General features: G+C 35.4%; 1 protein-coding gene across 8 annotated transcripts in view; it reads right to left on the bottom strand.

Annotated features, from left to right (window-relative positions):
* The window catches only part of PPP4R3A (protein phosphatase 4 regulatory subunit 3A), a 41,617-nt gene that overhangs the window by 10,315 nt on the left and 7,067 nt on the right, over positions 1-24,235 (bottom strand). For 4 of the 8 annotated variants that reach the window (XM_082384512.1, XM_082384511.1, XM_082384514.1 and 1 more), the window contains exons 2-10: positions 16,386-16,441; positions 13,237-13,335; positions 8,673-9,290; positions 5,420-5,497; positions 5,222-5,338; positions 4,623-4,778; positions 2,612-2,743; positions 2,408-2,510; positions 956-1,114 (exon numbers count right to left, since the gene is read on the bottom strand). In XM_082384512.1, coding sequence (XP_082240638.1) covers positions 956-1,114; positions 2,408-2,510; positions 2,612-2,743; positions 4,623-4,778; positions 5,222-5,338; positions 5,420-5,497; positions 8,673-9,290; positions 13,237-13,335; positions 16,386-16,441 — 1,518 coding nt within the window. Of the gene's footprint in view, positions 1-955; positions 1,115-2,407; positions 2,511-2,611; positions 2,744-4,622; positions 4,779-5,221; positions 5,339-5,419; positions 5,498-8,672; positions 9,291-13,236; positions 13,336-16,385; positions 16,442-17,817; positions 18,353-24,235 lie in introns of those variants that run through there. The other 4 variants (XM_082384517.1, XM_082384513.1, XM_082384515.1 and 1 more) reach the window with 4 other exon arrangements.

The raw sequence follows: 24,235 nt of genomic DNA, 5'->3' as shown, positions 1-24,235 counted from the left end.
AAAGAGTTAGTTACCAACAGACATCTCTTATTGAGCCTCTAGGGTACTCTAAAATTGGTGTGCCAACTTACCAAAGAAGGCTGACTGCTACATGATGAAGAATATTCTGGGTTAACCTATTTCTAATTCAGAAACATGTTTTACTTCTGTAAACTAGGGTCTTAAGAATACAGTGAAAGTCAACTTTTGAAAAACATGTATAACTAAGAACAGCCTTGTTAAAAGACTATCCGTTGCTCTAAGAGAGGTGACAAACCTTTCCCATAAAGGCTTTGTGGGCCACATACGGTCTCTGTAGCTTTTTTTTTTGAACAATGCTTTAAAAACATAGAAACTATTTTTCACTTTGCAGGTTGTGCAAAAACAGACCATGGACTGGATTTGGCCACAGCTGTGGTTTGTCACCCCTTCTCTAAAATATCTGAGGTACACACAATGTAATATGTCAAATATGTCTCAGTAAAGCTGGGGGAAAAATATTTGTGGAATGAATGAATGGACCATCTGCAGGCATTTGTGCTAGGCATTCTGTAACTGAGAAAAAATGTTATTTTGGAAACTCGGTGCTATTAGCTATGTTTTCCAAATTACGAATGTATTCTTCATGACTCAGTGTGAGACTCTAGTCTCACAAGAATGTCTAATTTGTGATTGTCATGCTATATCTATAAAGTCAAAAATAAATAAATACGGTAAATAAAATGATTTAAGGTGCCATTTTAATAATACTTTAATACATTTTGTAGGTACACTCTAACCCCTTTACTGTATATTGAGAAAGAAGAGTCAGGAAAATCACCTGCTCAAAATGTGGCAAAAGTACATTATCAGTGTAGTTTAGTATTAGAACCTTGGTCTCCTGAAAGCAGTGATCTTTTCTTCTCAGGCAATAAGACCGAAAGATAACAATAATAATATACAGACAGTAAGTAATTCTACCAGAAGCAACACTTACATAATGCCAAGAAAGCATGCTTCGAGGCCATAAGAACTAACACTCTCCGGAGAATGTCCTTATTAATAATGTAGTTCTTTATGTGGTAGGTATGGTGCTCCACACAAAATGTTAACAATTCCAATACAAGTGCCAACAACTGGGCAGTCTGAAAATCATCTAAACAAAACAAAACAGACACAATTATATTTAATGGCTTATATTCTTTTCCTCCCCAAATGTAAGAATCCGAATTCCAATCAAGTAAAATCCCTTCTATTAACCCAAATATGTTAAAGTTAAGGAAAAGGGAACTAACATTTATTGAATGCCTACCATGTACCAAGAACTGTGCTTTCCATTTTTTCACATTTAATTTAAATAACTCTGTGAAGAATTAGTGTCACAAGACCCAGGTGTCAAATGTTATTAGTAAGGCAAACTGGGATACAAATCTATTAGATCTGTTTTATTCCAAAGGGCAGGAATGCTCTACCATGTCTTATGTCCCTCAACGGATATACAGGTATCACAGGAGGTCCTCCTACCACACATCATCTGGCTTTGATGGAACTACTCTCTCTGCTCCTTTGATTCGTGTGCTTTGTGCCTCCTTTTACTACACATGAGTCCATGCTGAATTATAATTACTGGCTTATCTTCCTCACCAGGCAGTAAGCCTCCAAAACCGTTTTACTCACTGTTTTTATTTCCCCCATTTAACCCCTAAAGATTATATATATAGCACAGTGCCTTCCACACAGTGGGTTCTCAATAAATGTTTGATGAATTGAATATGTGGGTTTGGAAAGAAGCCTCAAGCTTTACCTACTATGAATAAAGTAGACAGGAAAAATTAGTATCACATTTCCAAGACTTGATTCTAGAGTCATTAAAAAAGGTAAATTTAACATTTTTTTTCTAAGTGGTGTCATAAGTTAAATATACTATATTGATAATTCATATGACAAAATAACTTACTTATTCTCAAAGCTTCAATAAGGAATTTCCCAATGAAGACCCAAAAACTATTTTCTAAATCAAACACACACACACAAAGCTAAAGGAATAAAATGCAGAAATAAATAATCCTACCGTGGAATAATCCTCAATGCAAAGAAAAACTGCTTAATACTAAGCACAAGCTCTGCTCTGTATCTACACACTTGGAGTACAAATAAAATGAATCTTCTAATAGCTTCTTCCTTCTATTTGTTTCATACATATAAATGCAAACTAAATACAAATATTGCTTTAATAAAAAAAATTGTTTTAAAATTCTGAAAGCAAAAAATTATCTCTAGTATCTTCTTTCACAGTTCTATTACCTCTGATTATAGCACTTTTAAAAGAAATTTTACCTTGAAATTACCTCTTTTGAAAATATATTAGTAGACCTCTAGGTTAACACCAACTTTTTGAGTTTCAGAATTCAAGAACAAAGAACTTAACTACCAACCTGTATAATCTTACCTTTGCTAGGTTTGTCTTCTGTTGTATTTGCCAGTAAGGGAGCAGTAAGGACATGCATACAGTGCTTATAGAAGAAACCCAGAAATTCAGTCTTTTCTGTTTTCTAAGGAATTGAAAACACTTCCATGAACTTTAACTGCATTGGTTCCTACCAGCAATAAAAATTATACTAGTATGAAAAAGAGAAAAATGCCCGTGGCTTACATTGGCAGTAGCTAACATGTTTTCTGGGTCAACTAATGTTCGAAGGAGGCCCATAAGCTGGACTGCTCCTCCAAGTTCAGGGTCTGTATCACAAATCATATGTTCTATAATGAGGTTGATGAGCAAAATATCCTGGTGAGAAAAATACACATAATAAGGATCACTTATTATAGGAGGGAATGGAAAAAGCATATACTATGAGACATGCTACAGCATTATACCTAGTTATGGCTATCTTGTTAACTGCAAACAAAATGAAATGTTTGACTGACTTCTTTAATGGATACAGAGCAGTTTTCCAAAAGTATGGTATAGGCACATTACACAAATAGTACCAAAAAGAATTTATCTTTAATCAAGGGGATTTATCTTTAAATCCCGATTAAAATAAAAACAAAGTTTCAGTTTGGTGCTAACAGATCTTTTACACCTCTGGATAACAAAATCTCCCTTCTGAAGAAAGCTAATGGGCTTTAACAGTAAGAATGTTTAGCTAGAATTTATAACACTGTTCTTTCACTGCATTTTTATAGATTCCTTCTATTTATGGCAGATGATAACTGCATCTATTCTCCATTTATGGAAATGATATAAAGTTTCCATTTAAAATAAATTTAAGAAAAAATTAGTTGGTACCTGAATGTCTGAAATTGGGGCAAACAAGATTACGTTATTTAGAGAGCACACAGGAGAACAAGTATATTATAGATATTCCAAATGACATACAAAATTGACTTAGTTTTCCTGATGCTCTACTATGACTGGTTTTCCTGGCTGAAGAGGAAAAATTGAGAGGCATTCAGTGAGAAAAATCCCTGCTCTTGCCTATATATGCAATGGTAGGATAGACAGAGAAAATGCAGACATACATGGAAATAACAATCAAGACTGGGAATCAAGAAGACTACTGCATAGGAATGAAGTACATCAATGTATGTTCAACTAGTGGGTTACAGCGCCAACAAGAATAGCCTTTATTTTTAATATATATATATTTTTTGGTTTTCAAGATAGGACTGTTTTATAAAAGCAAAATGTGACATAATATTCAACAGTTCAAACTGGCACTTCCTGCACCTACCCTGACATTACAATTTTTTAAACAAGTGTTAAATATAGAAGTTACTAGGCATTCCACTTCATTTTGACATCACAACATATTACGATCTCTTTAAAAAGTCTATTTTCTCATTTTGTAAAAATATGATAAGCTGGAATTCTACATATATTTTTTTCTAAGAGGTTGTCTTTTTACCCCCTCTGTTTGAGGGCAGAATATCTTAGTTTGTTCTTAAGTAAAAAGTTACTTCCGAGATTTTATGGGGGAAAGAGAAAATAAAAAATCAGGATGATAGGTTTAATTATCTGAAAAGAAAACAGAGCACACACATTTACGGCTTCCACATATGCCATGTACCACAGACTCTGGGAGAACCTTTCACATCACCAGGATACATTCTCTCACTGACTCTGAAACTGATGGGTGGGTAAGTGAGTGAGTGAGTGAGTGAGTGTGAGTGTGTGTGTGTGTGTGTGTGTGTGTGTGTGTGTGTGTGTATGTGTACACACAACACAACAGCTTGTTCCCTATGGTTAGGCAGTAAAGAAAGCACCCTAAACACTTTCCAAAGGAATGTGCTTCATCATTCTTGATGATTTTGAGACTCTAACCCTAGCAAAGCCAATGTTTTCCTAGGTAAGTTATTCATAATTCCACATATAGAACAATTTATTGATTAAATGATTTAAACAACACAACATAGCACATTAACTTCTGAATTAAGAAACAATCTCAAAAATTTTTAAAGAAATTTAAGTTGAGCATTAACAAATAACTGCTGTAAGACAATTTATAAACTGAGACAGGAGCCAGTTTGGGGAAGAATAAGCCATGATATTATGGCTATACTTTTCTCAAACATCAACTATTTAAATCTTTAAGAAATGAATAATAAATACAGTTATAGCTTCCCATGTATAAATACTTACTGTTAGTGCAAATAATATTTACCTTGCTGGTTATTTTTTGCTCTGTTAACTTCTTACTTACATCATCATTCTGTTGTGCCTCCTGCATGACAAACTCTCGTACCATGGATGGATTATATTCAACCAAGTATGAGAATATATCAGTAGCAGCACTTCGCACCTGTGTATCATCCATGCCCTGCAGATAAAAAGCACTTATTTCTCCTATAATAATAAAAATATGGAACTTGCAGCTATATAAATCCAAAACCTAACAAATTATAAGAAAACATTTGAATAAAAAGAGAGTTCAAGGAAACTCTGCTTATGTAAAATTCTTGTTCTATGGATAAAGTTACACTTACTTTTATTCCTGTTTTTTTTCTACTTTAACATTTCAACTAATAGGCTGCAAAGTTAACAAATTATTGATATTAAAAATATGGAAAATTCCTCTGTCCTTTCAGTACTCTCTGCAAGGACTCTCTAATACTAGAATTTTATAGCTTTTTAACTTTATGTAATACACAACTGATATTAAATATTGGCTATAATCAAACAGTTGCATGCTACATTAAAAAATATACTATTTTGTGGATTAAAAATATGATGGTAATTAAGTATAAGGAGAAACAAACTTACAAGGATGACTTCTAAAGCTGGTAATATACCCATGTTTGACAAAGTCTTGAAAAAAGCATCTCTGTTTTGAGGTTGTAGCGTTTGGGAGAACGCACAAAATTCTTTTAAAAAGTTAACCTGAAATTAGGCAAAAGGATAAGTGAATATAAAAGGTGTGTTGTTTTAGCTTCATGCCCTCCATAATATCAAATTTCTTACCAATTCCTGTCTTTTTTCCTCATCTGTTGCTTCATCTGTTAGCTGTGCAAACAAATCTGTCAGAAATTTTTCATCTTCCTGTGAAATCAAAGGATAAATTAATTATGCTAATAGTAAGAGTATAATATATTTTCAAGACGCTAATACAGAAGATATAAATTGCAACAACTGGAAAAGGGGAAGATGGTATTGGCAATGCTGTTTTTTAAAAGAGAAGGAAAAAACTATTAAAGGATAAATTGGGGATTTATACAGAAAGATTATCCTTTATATTTCGGCAAGGCTCTATTTCCTAAGTCTAGTTAAGGGCCACATTATAAACATTTTAGGCTTTGCGGACTCTACCACAGCTACTCAATTCTGCCGTTATAGTAGGAAGCAGCCATAGGCAATGTCAATGAACAAGTATGGCTGTGTTCAGATAAAACTTTATTACAAAAACAAACATGGTCTGTAGACCCGTGATTTTCATAGGGTTTCATAATCTTAACTTTAGAAGTTAAGGTTCTACAATCACTCAAAGATAAAACTTCCTTCATGTTTTAAAAACAGAAATGATTCAATTATATAAAAAGCTCAATTCAGAACTTTTAAAGAAACATCTATTATTTGAAGCTATCCACCTACAGACATACAAAATAATTTAATACATTATTAAATTACTCTATATTAAATTAAAATGTATTAAATTATTTTGGAAATGATTCAAAAGATACTCTCAGAGGATACTCATCTGGGCATGTAAAAGTTAGAGTACAGAACTTGGAAATAACCTCATATGTTATGTTATCTTACCTCCTTATTTTATAATTGAGACAGATTAAGAAATTTACCCAAAGCCCAATCAGTTAGCAGGTAGGTTGGTAGAGCCTTCCTGATTGCCTGTTCAATTTTTTGTCACTATTTTTAGTTAAGATTTTGTTTTATTTTAATTCCATACTATCTCAGCTAGTAGAAATAAATTCAACACTACATGCCCTACAGACATGCCTAAGCCTAAATGTATATATGTATGCGTGTGTGTGTATATATATATATAGTGTTTGTGTGTGTATATATATACATGTATATGTGTATGTACGTATGTATGTGTGTATCTCCCACTAGTTTATAAACCCCTTATTCACTGCTGCAGGTGCTCAAGAAACATTGTCTGTGACACTAAATTAGTTTGGCTATTCCCACCTTTACTTTTTCTGCAGTGTACAAATAGGCCACACCTCAAATGGCATCCAATATCAAGATCCATCTCAGACATAATATATCCCACCAAATGGAAATCAAATGATTAAAAAAGAGTCTCTGAACTGCTGCGAAGTACAGAGAATTAAGAAGGTTCAACAGTATTACAAAGAATCAGTCAACAGTAAGGGTTATGACTGTGTACAAGGTGGGTAAGAACCTGCTTTAATTACTCTTTGTCAAAAAATTTGTAAAACTCTCCTTCCTTCATAGCAGCACTTTGAATATAAATGCTCAGCATCAAGAGAAACAGAAAGACCTACAGCATTGGCAGCCTGCATTTTACAGAGCATATTGTAGGGAAACAAAGACTTAACAATTTGAAATTATTCATACTTAATGAGTAAAACTGGCATTTTACAGGTCTGAAGACCAAGAAAACAAAGAAGTGACAAATCCCTGTATAACAAAATGAGAACCATGTGGAGCTAAAGAAAAGGACCAGTAGTGCTTAGGACTATCCAAGGAAACCAGGAATCAAAACTAGACCAGAGCAGAGGATCTATTTGGTAGCTAGCAAGAACTAGGTTCCTTAGCAAAGAACAAATGAAAATTGGTACCAGAACACCCTTCTTTCATTATCAATCACAATACACTATGTCAAGGAATACTGTTGTACTTACCAGACTGTATTGCCTATATTATTTGTCTGTCTTAAATGAATGGAAAACATGTCAAATTAATCAACGTGAACTGAACTTAATCATTAGCTTCAGGAAAGCAGTTTTGGTAAAATTGACTTTTCTATCTAAATTCATATATATATATTACGGTGATAAAACCAGGGTCACTGAAAATACAGCAATTTTCTAAAAAGGAACAGACAAAAATTAAATTTACTGTTTTACTCATAACATGTGCTACCAAGCAGCTCTTACTGACATTTATTTGCCTCTTTTTTTTAAATTCAAATCCAGGTTTCAAATAATTATTTTATTTGTAGATCTGAGGTAAGGTCTTACAATAGCTTTCAAATCATATCACATAGCTGTTATTATTACAATATCTTGGGCATAAAGAAACAAAACACACAGGAAGTGTGTGACTCACAAATCTTTGCACTATGCAAACTTATATTTCAACTGGACTAGACTAATTCATGCACCATGGGATAATTTACTGAGAGATTCTCTGACTTTGGGAGTATTTACAAATGCAGATTACCGGCCAGCTCAGACATTTGGATTGTGTGTTATGTGCAGAATCCAGGATGCATCCTAGGCAGTTCTGATGCAAGCACCCTAACACACCACACCTGAGAGACTGGGCATACTATAAAAAGAAAATTTGGAGTTTAATAGGCAATTATTAATAGATACTTTAAAATAATACTCAAGAGTCTTGTATCATGTTCAATGCTTTATAAGCATGCATCTGATTTAATCTTCAGATGACCTTATAGGGTAGGTACTAATATCACCAACTTAAGATCAGGAAGCTGAAGCTTTAAGAGATTAAGAAAGTTGCCCAAGCCACATAGCTATTAAGTGACAGGCAGAGCTGAAACTCATACTCAAGCCTAACCTCCCCACACTCTCACAAAAGCATGCCTTCTGGTAGGGAGACATGCAGCTATAACTTGCCAACATCTGCTGTACCTCTAATAAATAATTACCTGGGAGTTCTATAAATGCTATAGAATTTGTATTCTATAATAATGACATATTTCTTGGCTTCTTTTTCTTTCCGCTTCCAATCTATTCTGTTCTATGCATAACTGATAGATTAATATCCCTAAAATTCCACATTCAAGCATTTCATTAAGATCCTTTTCCTATAATTTCTTCAAGCTAGATTTTTTTAAAAAAAATTACATTTATCATACCTAATCCAACACAACCTTCTGGTCCCACAGTATTATATATTATAATCTCTTGTAGTATCACCAAAATACATACCTTTAGACAAAAATTAAAATTCAATTTGGATGCCTAAAAGGAACAGAAAATTATTTCTGCTGAAGGCAATCAGTATCTTTTTAAGTAGGAAAAACAAGAATGATCTAACTCACCTGTAACATACCAACAATTTCTACCTTATTGAAAAAGATAAAAGAGTGAAGTGTTGATAACATATTTTCTTCAAAGACTGAAGGGGTAGGTAGAACCATGTCTTGTATATACTGAACTCTGTATGTCTGATGAATTTTTTGTTTCAGCTCAGGATCTGATATGGGAATCACTTCTTTAAATTTGGCTGTCTTTGTTAGAAATTCCCTATGTTTTCGTGGTTGTGATAAAGCAGGATCATATTCTAAGCATCCAATGACGTCCATTATACATTCCTCAGAGAACATAACTTCAAAAAGAGCAGTTCGATTCAAGAGGAAGATGCCTTTGATAATTTCATACAAGTGGTGCAGTCCTTCAATATTTTCCAAATCCTCACACACATGAAAAAGCTCTAAGAGCTTTTTAATGTAACCCTCATTTTCCAGTGCTAGTGCAAGTTTTTCACGACGCAGGGGGGAAGGTAAAGATGATGCCACAAGTTCTGCAATTTCCTCAAGGCGACTTAATTCACAAGATGGCAATTCTAAACCTGGCGATGACATATCATCAAAACGCTCCTCTTCAGACTCATCTACAAGGTCCTGAGTGATGTCCACTGATGGGTCCTTTCCTTGAACCTAGTAAACAAGATTTATGATAGCTGACAAAATATAATCAAAGCAAATCTAAATGATATTCTTAGATACAAGAGATGTTATAAGAAAACTATAATGATAATTTTCAAGTTTAAGACTAGACAAACTTTAAGTCTTCAAACTTGACACCGGTGCTTTGTGACCACCTAGAGGGGTGGGATAGGTAGGGTGGGAGCGAGATGCAAGAGGGAGGGGATATGGGGATATATGTATAGCTGATTCACGGTGATACAGCAGAAACTAACACACCATTGTAAAGCAATTTATATTCCAATAAAGATGTTAAAAAAAAAACAAAGCTCGACACAATTGCCTACTTTTCTAAACACATTTCTACAAATAACATACACTTTCGATTTTAAGGAAGAAAGTTCAAAGTTCAGAAATGGAATGAGCTTTCTTGTAAGTACAAGGTTTACCAGCAACGGAAACATTCTAAAGATCCACTAAACTAACTGTGACTGTGACTTAGAGTGCCCTGCAGACGCATAATATATAGAGGCCTGATGGTAAAACATCCACTCACATTTTATATCCATGGCCCTCTTTTCCAACAGACCAGGGCAAATCTCAGAAATACTCCTAGCACTGTGCTCTGGTAGAGCCACCAAACTCTTCAAAGTTTAAGTAAAATTCAAACAAATGCTGTGACCATAGAAAATATATGTAATTGTAAGCAATAAGAAAAATATTTAATATCAGTTAATTTAGAAACCAAGGGCCAAGAGCATTTACAAACTGGCTTTGGACCAAAGTAGGTCACTGATTTGGTATGAAAACGCTGGTTGGTAGCCCAAAATGATGATTAAGAAAAACTGAGTGGGAAACAAGTGCACCCACACAAAAATAAAACCACATAAAAAGTAACTGCAACCTATGTGTAGTAGAGCTATCCCCTAAGAATACCTGCTTAAAGTAACCAAACCATGGAAGTTCTCCTTTCTACATACCCAAACCTATACCTCTCATGATCCCCTAGAAGCTCTAAAGTTTGTCATAAACCCCAACTTTATGTCAGTGTAGGGGCTCTAATTATAAAAAGATAACTTATAAGTCTTCACAATTAAATACATTTTAAGGTAAAAGAAAATTTTTACAAAAGGTCAAAGACGTATTTTGGAATGAAATGAGTTTTGCTATCTTGGCCCTGTAATTTGAGACACTGCCACTAAACCAGCCCAAAAGGCCAAGCTGAATGGCAAAGGGATGGAAAAATTAGGCCTTATATGAAATGACCAACAAACTTAAATTGCTTAGCATGGTTAAGAGATGTTGATGAATACTAGAAGGGAAGAAGTCCTGGACTAAGTCTAGAAAAATGCTGCAAGGCAACACCGTCTTGACCTTAACCCAGTGGGCAGCACCACTAAAAGGAGGCTAGGCACATTCACAACTCTTACCTGGCATGGTCTCAAGTTGGCCCTGGATTTTTTAAAATTACATAAGATCTCATCACAGCTTTAGACTCCTAGTATTCAAGCTATGGCTCTACCTATAGAAAAATGGTAGGGGTTTGTTTACAAAACCAATGATAAGGGATGAGAGCCCTTATTATAATGAAAAATGCCATCTTCTGGAGTTAACTTGCAAATACAAAGGCTGAACAGGTAATCAAAAAGACCTGTGTTTAGGAATTTGATCTGCTCAGGGAAACATGGTGAAACTGTAATAATCTGACAAATATGTTTCAGTCTTACTTTCAGAAGAGAAGCAATAGAAGAATGAAAATTTAAAAAGGAAAATAGACTAAGCTAGAAGAGAGAGCTTTACTTATGAGAAAGGATAAATCTCAGAAGTCAATCTGGACAGATATGAAGAAAGTGAGAATGTGAAGATCATAAAGATATAAAAAGGAAAAAGAGATGCACCCAGACATAACTGCTCTCAAGGAGAGTACTAGAAAATGGGGAGATTTTTTAGATGTTTCTAGATCAAAAAATAATGAGTTCAAGAAAGAGAGAAACATATAAGATCTCAGAGAACAAAATATAGTAAATTCCCCAAAATAAGCCAGGATCCAGAAATTGAGAAGTACAGACAGGATCATAAGAGTCATTGAGAAATGACATCTTGAACATAAACTATGTAAAAGTTGGGAGGGGAAGATCAGAAAGGAACAACAAAGCAGACAGTGATTCCCAGGAACGTTATTGTAGAGAAAAGTATACAAGTACTACTACTTGTGCCCCAAGAGAAAATGACGGAAAAATTTATAGTGTTACAGACTAAGGAAAAGTATAATAAAGCTCTGACAATTTTAAAGGAGAGCCAGGCATGACAGTAACAGATTGAGTCCAGGTCTGAGTTAAATATTGACCTAATAAAAGATTGTGTCCAGGGTGGGACTGTTCATCTTAGAAAGGTGAAAGAGAACAAGATTTGTCTGAATAACGGGTGCTTTCAGCACCACCCTGAGCTCATTAATCTCTTCTCTTTCTATGGAAGAACTCCACATGACAAAAATCTAGAGGAACATGCTGTAAAAACAACTGTATGAGACAGAAAGCAAAGAAAACATGAAGAAAGCATAAATACAAATGTTAGTTTTTCACATGTTAAGAGAAGGAAAGGGACAGCTTAACAGGCAGGTTAATTTATGAAAAACACAGCTGAGTAGAATTATATAGCAGAAATAAATTCTGCAAGTTAAGGAGAAACTGTGCCTCAAGAGCACTGTGGCTTCTCTTAAGGCAGTGGCTCTTAAAACTTCAGGGTGCATCAGAATCACCTGAAGCAGGCGTTGACAAACAAGCCAAACCTGGCCCACCACCTGTTTTTGTAAATAAAATTTTACTGGAAGAGAATGATGTCCATTTATTTATGTGTTATCTATGGCTACTTTCACAGTACAACAGCAGAACAGAATAGCTGTTAAATTGTATGGTCTACAAACCCTAAAATATTTACCATCTTGCCCTTTACAGAGAAAATCTGACCTAGAGGGCTTGTTAAAATAGAATTACTGGTACCTACTCATAGTTTCTGATTCAGTAGATCTGGGATGGGGGGGTCTCAGAATTTGCATTTCTATCAGATCCCAGGTCATGCTCATCCTGCTGGTCTGAGGACCACACCTTGAGAACCAATGAATTAAAGAATCTCCTGTAAGTTATTTATTCTCCAGATAAAATAAACATGAAGATAGAGAAAGTGTCCTTAGGATGTAATGGTCTAAATAAGTCCATAACAAGAACCAGTGGCTTCAGCCATCAGAGCGCATAAAAAATGACCATTCTCAAAAGACTGTGGAGATTTTATCACTAGACTGAGGTACTAGAACCACTAGGGAATTCCAGAATCAATTGAGAACATGCATGATGACGTTGAAGAGATAGTCAAGAGCCACAAGAAGTTACTGAACAAGGGGTAACATGATCAGACTTGCATTTTTAAAAAGATCACTCCAGCTGTGGTACAGATTTAGGATGAAGGCAATAAACCAGGCAAGCAGTGATGGTGGCTTAGTAAACTAATAGCAATGAAAATGAAGATAAGTGAATGCATTTAAGACTTACAATTGAGGGACTGAATGGATATAGAGGATGAAGGAAGGATAAACACGTTTCTGGCTTCAGCAACTGGGTGGCATTTACTGAGATAAGAGAGATAGCTAGGAGAATGAACAAATCTCTGTGAGATTACGTTCAGTTTTAGACTATTAAATTTGAGATGCTAGTTAGCACTCATGGAGGAGCTCTCAAAGGTAGCTGGATGTAAAACTCTGGAGTTCAGAAAAGGTCTGGGCTGGGTAGATTAATGTCAATAAACTGTACTTTCCTATAAATCAAGCTTTTCACAGACAGCAGTGAATTTAGAAGATCTATATGAAATGTGTCTCTATTTAAAATTTGGGGCATTAGCATAAAGCACAGCAAAAAACAAAATGCTTAAAAAGAAAGCATGTTGATTTTCTGATTTTTAAAATTACCTGACATATTTTCTCCCAAATTTCATCACATCCAGCTTTTTCTTGAAAGCTAAGGGCCAAGTCATAATTTTCTGCTTCAGACCACACAATCAAAGTGTCCTTGAGAGAAAAGAAGTCTGAATGATTAACATATATTATCACAAACTACTTCAAAGTATAAGGCAAATGAACAAAGCAATAGGGAATTGAGAACAGTACTCATTTTTAACTTTTTGCAACACTGATGTCAGTAATTTCCAATGCCTTTTTGCACTTCACTTTATCCAATCTATAAAATAAAAACAACGTTCTCCTTAAGGAGAAGTTGAACCAATATATGAAAAGCACTACAAATTGAGCACACAATCTAAATATATCAAAAGATACAAACTAAACATTATGTCAATCCTTTGCTTGCACATTAAGTTACATTTTATGCTCTAGTCAAAACACTCAAAGAGGGAGTCTTGAGTATTCAATAACAAGGGCATGTTAGGAGGATGATTAATAAACATAGCTCCTCCTCTCTAATTTTCAGTATCGGGTGTTCTTTACCTGGGGCACTTGAGGCCCATGATGCCCCTGAAATTATTGGCTAAATTTGTAATATGTGAGCATTTACCTGGACAGAGGTTTTTTAACTTTTACCAAAGTTCAAGAAGCAAGCTGCTCCTACCACCTACCACCCTTTTAATCATTTCATACCAATTTTTGGTTTTTTAATGATAGTAAGTTTAATAAACAGTTCAACAGTTTTTACTAAGATGTAATCTCAGCAAGACACTACAATTACAATACTGAGACCACTTTATATTTACTGTAGTACAAATACCCTGTATCCTACAATATGCATGGTATAATATTTAAAGGGTCTAAGGTATCTTTTCGAAATTACTGACTATAAATAAACACATACACTTTCATAGCAATTAACCATTTCAAAAAAGAGCCTTCTTCCAGAGGGATCTATGAATCATATTAAGAATTTCTGAATGGCACTAGGGAGAGTTACACTTGAAAAAGAAGCCTCATGTAACAGCTACCATGTAGCCTTTTTCAAACTGGTCCAAAGAGACGAATTAGGAGTAGAAATTAGATGTGAACACAATATAAAGAAAAATAATTTAATAAGTAACTGAAAGGAGCCAACCCAAGGCTGGCTGAGCATCTTTTGAAATGATAAAAGTTCCTGTATTGAGGAGGAAACATGACTATATTTTAAGGTATCTTAAAAGATCTATGTAATTTCTAATACTTTTCAGTACCTCATAAGGACACCGCTTATGGTACACAAATGGATCCCATGTTTAAAAATTTGTCTGCTAAGTTGCATATTTACTCTGTTCAGTCAATTATTTAACTGTCAATCATGAGACCAATAGTCTCTTACTGAACTAAAGTGATGCCAGCCAGAAGTAAATAAACAATCCTCTGATTAGGCTGTGCAGCATTACTAAGAGGATAAATCCACAAGTCTTACTCAGAATTTTAAAAAAGAGCTCAAAGACCCCTTTTTATTATCTTCAAGAACTTCAAGAGATCATAGATCCCAGGCAAGCAATCTGTTCCAGTTACTGAGTAGCTGTTCCAGCTCAAAATAATTTACATTAACACTGTAAGATCAACATGTCAGAAATCAGTCAGTTGGCCTCAGTTTCGTCTTTAAATAAATGGGATCATACTGTTTTGAAAACCAGTAATAAGGTAAGATCTATTGGAAGAAGTCTAAAACCACTATCACATTAGTAATAAGATAAGTTTAAGACAATTGTAAGCAACTACTCTGTTACGATGTATATTCAGAATCATTTGGAGGCTTACATCAGGGCACAGCTAGAAATACGCTCTTAATTATCCATTTGACAAATTCATAAGTTTGAAAATTTTTAGGAATTACTCTTCTGTTTTCCTTGAAGAGCCTAATTTTCACCAAATCATCCTGCTTGCTTATCATCCAACAACCTACAGGTTAAGACATATAGATGTGTTCATTCATCCTCAAAATAGACTTGATCTTTTCTTTTTCTTAGGATGTGCTTTTACTCTTCAGCTGACTGAAAACTCAAAACGTGAATTTAAGTATAGAATATCAAAACCAAATAATACTCTAGTCTCCAGCCACTGCAATCTAACCTGAGAGTTTTCTTAAGAACACCAAATGCAACAAAGTGTATTTAACAGACCACTGAACCATCAAGAAAATATTTCATATTGTACCAATACCTGTTGGACAAATAAATCACCATTAAATAAATTTAGGAGTAAATATCCGACTTCCTATGTACTATCTGTGTGACCTCAAGCAAGCCACAATCTTTAGGCCTCATCTTATGTGCAAAATAAAACTAACTTCAATCTAGTAGTATTTTATTGGTCAATGATGAAGCAAAGCACTTTATAATTTATTTATAAAGTTATATATTTATAAAGTAATATACATATAAATGTGTTGGTAGTATATTTTACTTTAAGTTATTTTATATATGCACCTTCAGGGCAATGAGGGAACTGCTACTGATTTCACTGGCTTTGTAAAGCACTCAGTATTATCTACATGGGTATATTCTGAATAAATACCAATTTTGATGACAGTGCTTGCAAGTATTAAGTGAGAGATTTACTTTCAGATATCTCTTGCATCAGAAGGATACAAGAAAGAGAGTGTACTCAAATTGAAAGTTCTTAAAAAACTGTTACATCATTATAAGGTCCCAGTCAGGCTATATAAGTAATCAAGATTCGTATTTATACTGAGTTGCTGTATAGAGATATGAATGTTCCTCCTGCACTAGCATTTACAATAGTGAAGGAAGGAGTTTCTACCATTTAGTTGTGTTAGTAGCTGATTATTCCATCAGTGGTCACTTTTTAAATTCTCTTCAGGTAGAAACAAGAAAACTGTCGTTTTAGGTTTTAACTTTTGAGAATAAGGCTGTTAGTCAAATATCTAGAACTTAGCTTAACTTGAAGCAAGTTTTTTTTTTTAATTTAAAATGATTGCTTTATACATATAGAGATTGGTAGAACTGGATTTTAGAATTAGACTGGCAAAGCATCTTATAATCTACTCCAAAATTTTCATTGTAAGAAATCAGATGGCAAATTTTCATTTAATCACCAAATCGAGAGGATAATATGCAAGATAAAGCACAACATCTTCAAAATTTTACCTGTTGTTTCTGGTATGCAGTATTAGGATTTATTTTGGACTCTAAAAGTAGAGAACCTAGGAAAGAGGAAAAAAAAAAACAAACACATTCCATTATGTAACTGTAAAGCAGCAAAATTATATTCCCTTACATACACACACATTTCCTTTTTTGAAGGATTGATGCACATACAACTTTAGTTGAGGAAATATTATTTTAAAACAATACAAATTTAAATATAATAGCCTGTAACCTAAGAAATGCTTGCTTTATACATGTTTACTTTTAACAAAACAGACACGATCATCTAAAGAGTGAGCACTAGATGGTAATAGAAATCTAACAACTCCTGGGCAGCAGAAGGTAGTGAAACAGCACAGTGTGAAGCCAGATGATCTGGGATTAAATCTCTAATATACAGTATTATTTAGAGAAATAACTTAAAACATGCAAATAAGCATTATAAATAAAATCTGGTCTCTCTCAAGACTGAAAATAAGAATTCATTGGTAAAAGTCTGAAAACATCAAGGATATGATCCATTGCCCAAGTACATCCCCAAATTATGATTCACCTTCAGAAAGTCTTATATTTCTTTTCTTTTAAATTAAATTATTTATTTATTTATTTATTTATGGCTGTGTTGGGTCTTCGTTTCTGTGCGAGGGCTTTCTCTAGTTGCGGCAAGCGGGGGGCCACTCTTCATCGCGGTGCGCAGGCCTCTCACTATCGCGGCCTCTCGCCTGTTCAGGCTCAGTAATTGTGGCTCACGGGCCTAGCTGCTCCGCGGCATGTGGGATCTTCCCAGACCAGGGCTCGAACCTGTGTCCCCTGCATTGGCAGGCAGATTCTCAACCACTACGCCACCAGGGAAGCCCCAGAAAGTCTTATATTTCTGTTTAATACAGGAACCACACTTCTCCATCTTCAAATTATCAATTTACTTCTCAGAATAAGCTAATTTGCACATTTCTGTTTTTCCCCCGGCAGTATCATAATACTCAAGGTATTAGAAAATAACTACTGCTTTGTGACAAAGAGCAAAATTTTTTAAAAAATTATTTTATTTAAGTATAGTTGATTTACAATGTTGTGTTAATTTCTACTGTACAAGCAAGTGATTCAGTTATACATATATATATATACACACACACATTTTTCATATTCTTTTCCATTATGGTTTAATCACAGGATACTGAATATAGTTCCCTGTGCTATACAGTAGGACCTTGTTGTTTATCCATTCTATATGTAGTAGTTTGCACCTGCTAACCCCAAACTCCCAATCCATTCCCTCATTCCCTCCCCTACCCCGTCTCCCCCTTGGCAACCACAAGTCTGTTCTCTATATCTGCTAGTCTGTTTGTTTCACAGATAAGTTCATTTGTGTCATATTTTAGATTCCACATATAAGTGATATCATACGGTATTTGTCTTTCTCCGTCGGACTTACTTCACTTAGTATGATAATCTCTAGGTCAATCCATGTTGCTGCAAATGGCATTGTTTCACTCTTTTTTACGGCTGCGTAGTATTCCATCGTATATAGGTACCACATCTTCTTTATCCATTCACCTGTCGATGGACAGGTTGTTTTCCATGTCTTGGCTATTGTAAATAGTGCTGCTATGAACACTGGGGTGCATGTATCCTTTCAAATTATAGTTTTATCCAGATATATGCCCAGGAGTGGGATTGCAGGATCATATGGCAACTCTGTTTTTAGTTTTTTGAGGAACATCCATACTGTCTTCCATAGCGCCTGCACCAATTTACATCCCCACCAACAGTGCAGGAGGGTTCCCTTTTCTCCACACCCTCTCCAGCATTTGTTATTTGTAGACTTTTTAATCATGGCCATTCTGACTGCTGTGAGGTGGTACCTCATTGTAGTTTTTATTTGCATTTCTCTAATAATTAGCAATGTTGAGCATCTTTTCATGTTCCTGTTGGCCATCTGTATGTCTCCACAAAGAGCAAATTTTTTTTTTTTAAAGTATTTGTTTATTTATTTATTTATGGCTGTGTTGGGTCTTCGTTTCTGTGCGAGGGCTTTCTCTAGTTGTGGCAAGCGGGGGCCACTCTTCATCGCGGTGCGCGGGCCTCTCACTATCATGGCCTCTCTTGTTGCGGAGCACAGGCTCCAGATGCGCAGGCTCAGTAATTGTGGCTCACGGGCCCAGTTGCTCCGTGGCATGTGGGATCTTCCCAGACCAGGGCTCGAACCCGTGTCCCCTGCATTAGCAGGCAGATTCTCAACCACTGCGCCACCAGGGAAGCCCAAGAGCAAATTTTAAGACTAAATGTATACCTCTCCCTTCCTCAACCAATTCCAGTTTAAAGCCAAGTTCTGACCCAAAATACTTGAGAAAAAACATTTTCTCTGCAGCTGTCTCTCATCCAAAGCTTTCAACTCTTCTCATATTACATTTAACAGTTGCTTTATCCATTCCAAATAGTGGCTAGACACTTGAGAAAAGGGCACTCTTAACATTTCCAAATTTGACTAGTTTTGCCTTAATGATAAAATTTGTTTACTAATTTTATGATACTGCCCCGTGTTAGTAATTTACTGACCATTCACTACCATGTGCTGGTAATGGTGCTCAGGGATATTGAATATATATAGTAAAATACCAGCATTTGCCAAGTTGCAGTGACTTAATTTGCAAACACCTTGTGCACAAGAAAGCTTCCCACTTTACTTGAATCTTTCCAGTGTATAGCACAGGTGAACTGCTTAACCCAAAATCTGTCTCTTATCCTTTCTGTACTTAAGGTATCTAAACAGTCTCCCTATTTTTCCCACCTGTACTTCCAACACCCCATTTCTTTAGGCTCTTTTCTTTTTACTATTTTTGGCTCACTGAGGTTCAGACAAATATGCTCACATTCTGGAGGAAGCGTGATTACTCTTCTTCCCATTTTTCCAACTTTTGCCAGAATAATCAAAATAAATTTTCCAGTGACCCTTAATTTTCTTTATGCACAATCATCAAATTTTTATTTTGGTAATTACTATGAGCTGTCTAGTGATATATTTATAACAAGAAAAAGCAGCAAGCAAACGAATTCAATGTCTAGAGTCCCTTAAAAGTATTAAAATTTCCAACTATCTCTGTAAATATTCTTTCACTGTTTGTTGTTTAATTACTAGAACAAAAACTGCACCCTATTATTTCCCAATGAAATCACAAAGTATGTCAGGTACATTATGGATCAAACTTTTAAAAGATGAGTCATGGCATATAATCATATTCAAAACACGGGGTTTCTATGAGAAAATACATTCCAAAAACCCTACTTTGAAATATATCATGTTCTCAAAAACAATCCATCTGCAGAAAACTACATAAATAATAGAGTGAAACAAATGGATTAGTTTATAACATATTTCAGAAGATGCAAGAGATCCAATGTCATAGAACCAAACTGAGTAAGTAATGCCACCTTAAAAGTCAAACTACACAAAAGCACAAAGGAAAAAAATCGGACATCATTGATAAATGATGCTAACTGGACATAATCAGAATTAAAAACTTCTATGCTACAAACAATACCGTTAAGAATGTGAAAAGAACCCACAGAATGGGCAAAATTATTTGGAAATCATATATCTGATAAGGGACTTGCATCCAGAACTCTTACAACTCAATAGTAAAAAGATAACTCAATTTAAAAATGGGCAATGGATCCGAATAGATATTTCTCCACAGAAGATATACAAATGGACAATAAACATGAAAAGAAGCTCAACGTCTTTAGTCATTAGGGAAATGCGAATCAAAACCACAAAAAGATAACCATTTTACACCAGCTAGGAAGCCTATAATCAGACAGACAATGACAAGAGCTGGCAACCATGTGGAGAAATTGGAACCCTCATACATTTTTCTTGTAGGTATATAAAAAGGCATCCACTTTGGAAAAATCTGGCAGTTCCCTCAAAAAGTAAGAGTTACCGGCAATTCCACTCCTAGGTACACACAAGAGAAACAAAAACATTTGCCCACACAAATTTGTGTACACATACATTCACAGCAGCATTATTCATAATAGCAAAAAAGTGGAAACAATCCAAATGTCCAAAAACTGATGAATGGGTAAATAAAATGAAATACTATTCAGCTATACAAAGATATGAAGTTCTGATCCATGCTGTAACAGATGAACCTTGAAAACATAAGTTAAAGAAGCCAGTTACAAAGGACCACATATTTTAGGACTGCATTTATATGAATTGTCCAGAACTTGCAAATTTAGAGGATTTGTAGATTAGTGGCTGTTTAGGACTGCGAGGAAGGGGGAACAAATGGATAGTGATTACTAATGGGTACACGATTTCTTTTAGAGGACAAAATGGTCTCTCATTGTGGTGACAGTTGCATAACCCTGTAAATATACTAGACAATACTGAACTATACACTTTGAATGAGATGGCATGTGAATTCTGTTAAAAAAAGCTAAAGTGTAAATAATCATACAATGGAATATCATACAGCAATGTTAATGCATGAACCAAATATATGTAAATGCAAAAATGTGTATGAATCTTATAAACATAAATGAAAGAAGCCTCAGACAAAAGTATATACCCTAAGTCCATTTACATGAAGTTCAAAAAGTGGCAAAAATTAATCTATGGTGTTAGAAGTTAGGTTGTTGAGGGGAAGGGGAGAGATAGTGACTGAAAAGAGACATGAAGCAGGCTTCCAGAGTGTTGGTTATGTTGTTTCTTCATCTTTGTGCTGGTTATTTTGTGAAAAATTCATCAAGCTGAATACTTATGATTTGTGTACCTTTTTGATGTATTATACTTCAAAAAAAAATTTTTTTTTTTTTTTTAAGTTTAAGAGAAGGGGTAAAATGACACATGGCATAGGGGCTGGAGCTATCACTTCAAGTTGTGATTTCAAGAAACACACACCTGGGACTTCCCTGGTGGCGCAGCGGTTAAGAATCTGCCTGCCAACGCAGGTGACACAGGTTCAATCCCTGGCCCGGGAAGATCCCACATGCCGCAGAGCAACTAAGCCCGTGCGCCACAACTACTGAGCCTGCGCTCTAGAGCCCGTGCTCTGCAACAAGAGACGCCACGGCAATGAGAAGCACACACACTGCAATGAAGACCCAACACAGCCAAAATAAAATAATTTAAAAAAAAAACAAAAAAAACCCCACACACCTGACTTGGCAACTGCTAAAACAAAACACCAACACCAACTATAATTTTTTGAGTACAAGTTTTTTTGCCTTTTTTTTTTTGCATTTGTTTCAAAACTCTCTCAGTAGTGTTACAGTGTTAGGATGACTAGAAAGGAAAAATCAATCACAAATTCAAAGTTTGAAGTGTTCTCTCCCAAAGTGCTGGCTAAAACAAGAATAAGCACATAATAGAAGCTTCTGATGTTAGTAAGTTTTTCTTTTTCTTGGGCCATTCAAGATGTCAGGGGGAAGCATCTCTCCTGAAACCATTTCAGCCATATCCAATGGCTTTAGTCTAAGACATAACTTCAGGAAGTCCAGCTCTGGTCCCCAAATACCAGGTTCCCTAAGATGTCAGTAGGCTGTAGAGGCTGGAATATGGGAAACAGCCTTTTAACTGGGGGGGCTAAGTAAGATAATAATGAAAAGACACATTTCTAGTTTTATTCCTAGTCCATCTATTAGGTTCCCCATTCCCATCTCCTAGTTTCTACTGAATAAAGTTATAAGCACTTATCCAATCAATTGAAAGAAAAAGATCCAGCTGAATGTTAACATGCATTTACACAATCCTTCCCCCCAACAAGTCTGTTATCGATTGCTACAGCTACAGTACTGGGAACAGTAGTTCCATCCCAGTAATAATAAGTGGGTATGGAAGGGGATGTAGAGTTCAACTGTAGGTGTGAGGCATTTATCATGGTAGCAGAGATAACAAGGGGAGAAATGAGGAAAATGTTCCTTAATAGGAGACCTTAAATGACATCAAGGGAGTTAAAGTTCTCATTAAGGGGAACACATGCTTTTTTTTTTTTTTTAACATCTTTATTGGAGTATAACTGCTTTACAATGGTGTGTTAGTTTCTGCTTTATAACAAAGTGAATCAGTTATACATATACGTATGTTCCCATATCTCTTCCCTCTTGCGTCTCCCTCCCTATCCCACCCCTCTAGGTGGTCACAAAGCACCGAGCTGATATCCCTGTGCTATGCGGCTGCTTCCCACTAGCTATCTATTTTACTTTTGGTAGTGTATATATGTCCATGCCACTCTCTCACTTCGTCACAGCTTACCATTCCCCCTCCCCATATCCTCAAGTCCATTCTCTAGTAGGTCTGTGTCTTTATTCCCGTCTTGCCCCTAGGTTCTTCATGACTTTTTTTTTCTTAGATTCCATACATGCTTTTGATAATGGGTAGATCCAGTATATCTTAGTAACTGAAACATACGTAAAACAGCCCCCCACCCCAATTAATTTGAGAAACACATTCATCCTATCCAATGAAATAGATGTCTTTATCCTCCAAGAGGAATTCATTCTCACCACCACTCCCCCACCATGACACTGTCTCCTCACACATCTGAGAAAGACACTCACACAGACAAGAGAAAGACAAGCCTACATAGCCAACCCCAATATCAAGACTTGAGAAAGGCCTTCCCACTTCCCACCTGAATGACTGGGAAGGATATGGAAGGATATGGAAACACAAAAATCGAGAGGTTGATGTAGCTAAGGGGAATGCATCAATACATGTAATTAAGTTTGTCACTGCAGAATCTATCATTCAGACCACTAGCAAAACCAGGCACGCTCAGGTGAACTGAAGAATACTCCTGCACAGCAAATGCTTGTCAGAGTCCATCCCAAAGATTCTGACAGCCGTGCAAGGCCATATTTGCACATATACTTCTTCAAAAAATAAAGAGGGTCCTTAATTCTCATTTACTATTACCAAAACTGAACATCAACACAACCTTTTTGGAGGGTCATTTACCTTTATCTACAAAGCTTCTAAACACATACGACTCTTTGGTCCAACAATCCTAGGAAACTATCCTACACCCTCATACAGGTGCCAAGTATATGAATACAGATGTCATTAGCAGTGTTTGTAAAGGCAAAAAAAAACTAGAAACAATGTATGAGCCAGCTGGAGAGTGTGGGGATCTCAAGAGGCCTAGAAAAATCAAAACTATTTCATAATATTACTAAGAGATTACTTGCCATTTTCATTCTTATTTTTCTCACAGTGTCTACACTGATAGTGCAACAGATTGAATGCAGAAGCAGAAAAGAATACTTTAAAAAAAACTGAGCCAGACATTATAAAGAGATTTGTAAAAATGTAAAACAGTGGCATTCTTGTCACTGAATTCTTGTTTTAGAAAAGATTTTTAAAGTCTTATTTTAATTTATAATGTGGTAAATACTGATAGATATTTCTTGTTTAAACATAAACAAAAGCTATTAGGGATCCTCAATTTTAGTACTATAAAGGTATCCTGAGGGAAAAAATTTGAGAAATGTTACTCTATGCCACCAACACTGTACTGTGTGAATTCAATATATACAGGGGAATACTATGCTAGTTTTAGATGAGATAGATCTGTATATCCTGACACAATTAGAGGCCCCAAATATACTGATAAAAAGGAGATCTGTACACTAAGGAAATGGGGGGACGATGGTAAAGAAGGGGAAATGCCACTCATAACATCACCAAGACAACTACAGGTAAAGCTGTCATAGACTGATAGCAAGAAAAAGTGACAGTAAAACAAACAGTACAATTATGACTATAAACAATTAGGTCATTAAAAACGTTCCCTCCCTACTTCACATCTTGGTTCCTCTTGAACTTTTCTAGTATCCTGCTGCAA

The sequence above is a fragment of the Balaenoptera borealis genome (assembly GCF_965194805.1).
Source record: "Balaenoptera borealis genome assembly, chromosome: 3".
In the NCBI taxonomy this organism is placed as follows: Eukaryota; Metazoa; Chordata; class Mammalia; order Artiodactyla; family Balaenopteridae; genus Balaenoptera; species Balaenoptera borealis.
This window is presented reverse-complemented; position numbering and strand designations above follow the sequence as displayed.